Source organism: Lactuca sativa, chromosome 7, assembly GCF_002870075.4.
Source record: "Lactuca sativa cultivar Salinas chromosome 7, Lsat_Salinas_v11, whole genome shotgun sequence".
NCBI classification, from domain to species: Eukaryota; Viridiplantae; Streptophyta; class Magnoliopsida; order Asterales; family Asteraceae; genus Lactuca; species Lactuca sativa.
The window spans coordinates 181,681,811-181,683,805 of record NC_056629.2 but is presented as its reverse complement, the minus strand read 5'-3'; the positions used below and the strand labels follow the sequence as shown (position 1 = coordinate 181,683,805).

The window sequence follows — 1,995 nt, the reverse complement described above, 5'->3', positions numbered from 1 at the left end:
TCCAAGCGATGAGAGATCTCCCAGATGAACACCCACACAGTTTCGTTGCACAAGCAAAAATTCATTGCGCTTACTGCAACGGTGGTTACACTCAAATCGCGAGTGGTTTTCCAGATAAAGAACTCCAGATTCACAACTCATGGCTCTTCTTTCCTTTCCATCGTTGGTACTTGTATTTCTACGAGAGAATCCTCGGGAAGTTAATCGATGATCCAACTTTCGCTTTACCTTACTGGAACTGGGACCATCCCAACGGAATGACGTTTCCCGCATTTTTGGAGGACGATTCTGCCTTCGACGCTTACCGTAATCGAAAGCACTTACCACCAGCACTTGTTGACCTCAACTACAGTGGCTCAGATAGACACGCTACTTGTATTCGACAGATAACTAGCAATATGACATTAATGTATAAGCAAATGATCAGCAACGCCGGTGACACGACAAGCTTCTTTGGTAGCGAATATCGGGCTGGCAACGACGCGTATAGAAATGGTGACCCATCTGTCGGGTCGATAGAGGCTGGTTGTCACACTGCGGTGCATAGATGGATGGGTGACCCAGGAATGCCGAACAACGAGGACATGGGGAACTTCTACTCTGCGGGGTATGACCCTGCGTTCTACATCCACCATGCCAATGTCGACCGGATGTGGAAACTATGGAAGGATATGGGCATCAAAGGACACTCTGAACCTACACATCTGGATTGGCGTAACGCATCGTACGTGTTTTATGATGAAAACGAACAGCTTGTTCGTGTCTACAACAAAGATTGCGTCAGTTTGGAAAAGCTAAAATACGATTATGAATACTCCCCACCCCTCTGGAAAATAAGCCGATCCAGTATACGTCGTACCCTTCCCGAACCCATTCCATATAACATGAAATCTGCTGAAACGGTTAAACAACTGCCAGACGTGAAGTTCCCCTTGAAGCTAGACAAGATAACGAAGGTAGTAGTGAAGAGGCCAGCCAAAAGCAGAAGTCAAGAAGACAAGGAAAAAGCAAATGAGCTGTTGTTGATTAAAGGAATCAAGTTTAATAGCGACAAGTTCATCAAGTTTGATGTGTTTGTGAATGGACAAGATGATGTCAGCGAAAGTTTTGAAGAAGAGAGTGAGTTTGCAGGTAGTTTCGCGCAGTTGCCACATAACCATGGTGACGACATGTTAATGAAGAGTGGCATAAGGTTTGGGTTAACGGAGCTTTTGGAGGAAATGGAGGCGGAGGATGATGAGTTTATTTTGGTGACTTTGGTGCCAAAGGTGTGGTTTGAGGAAGTGACCATTGACGAAATCAAGGTGGAGTTGGTTCCTATTATCTGAAAGTATTAGATTTTAACTACTCGTAGCCCATGCATTAATTGCATCGCATATGCATGGTTGCGACATTTATGTTTTTTCATAATAATAAGTTGATTTCATGGTTTCTCTATGAGTTAAATCAACATCATTGCCTCTTCCACTACAAGAAAATTTTGGCCTAATCGAATAATTAGTGACCAACGTATTAATTAATTCCAAAGTGGATGTGTCTCGACATATCAACAGCATAATTTATCTAAAAAGGATCTTGCAGACAAATCCAAATTCCGTCAATCACCCATTGCTAAAATTAAAGTTAGTAATGGAATATGTTTTTCACCAATAAGTCGTTAATACCTATGCCAACGTTAATTGTTTTATATAATCACAAAATGACATTTTTATATTACCATTTATAATAAATGACTAACTTTTTCGGTCTGCAGAGATTGGCAACCAATGACGCAACGAGACTTGTTGAGAATTGAGAAATAGTTTTTTTTTTTAATTGTTTTCCTTAAAAAAAAAATTCATATGTTTCGCAATTTATTAAAATGCTATTGAACTGATTTAGAAGATGAATCTCAAACAATGATAGATGAACAAAAGCTTTATCGTATTTATTAATCACTCAAATCACACCAAAAAATAAACAAAATAACCCTAAAGCTAGAATGTTACTAGAGGT

At 40.0% G+C, this 1,995-nt stretch overlaps 1 protein-coding gene across 1 annotated transcript in view; it reads left to right on the top strand.

The window, feature by feature from the left end:
• Positions 1-1,519, top strand: part of LOC111914881 (polyphenol oxidase I, chloroplastic) — a 2,030-nt gene extending 511 nt beyond the window's left edge. Inside the window, exon 1 of the mRNA XM_023910589.3 lies at positions 1-1,519. This exon is cut by the window's left edge and continues 511 nt beyond it. Coding sequence (XP_023766357.1) covers positions 1-1,328 — 1,328 coding nt within the window. The 3' untranslated portion in view covers positions 1,329-1,519.
• Positions 1,520-1,995: the final 476 nt, after the last annotated feature.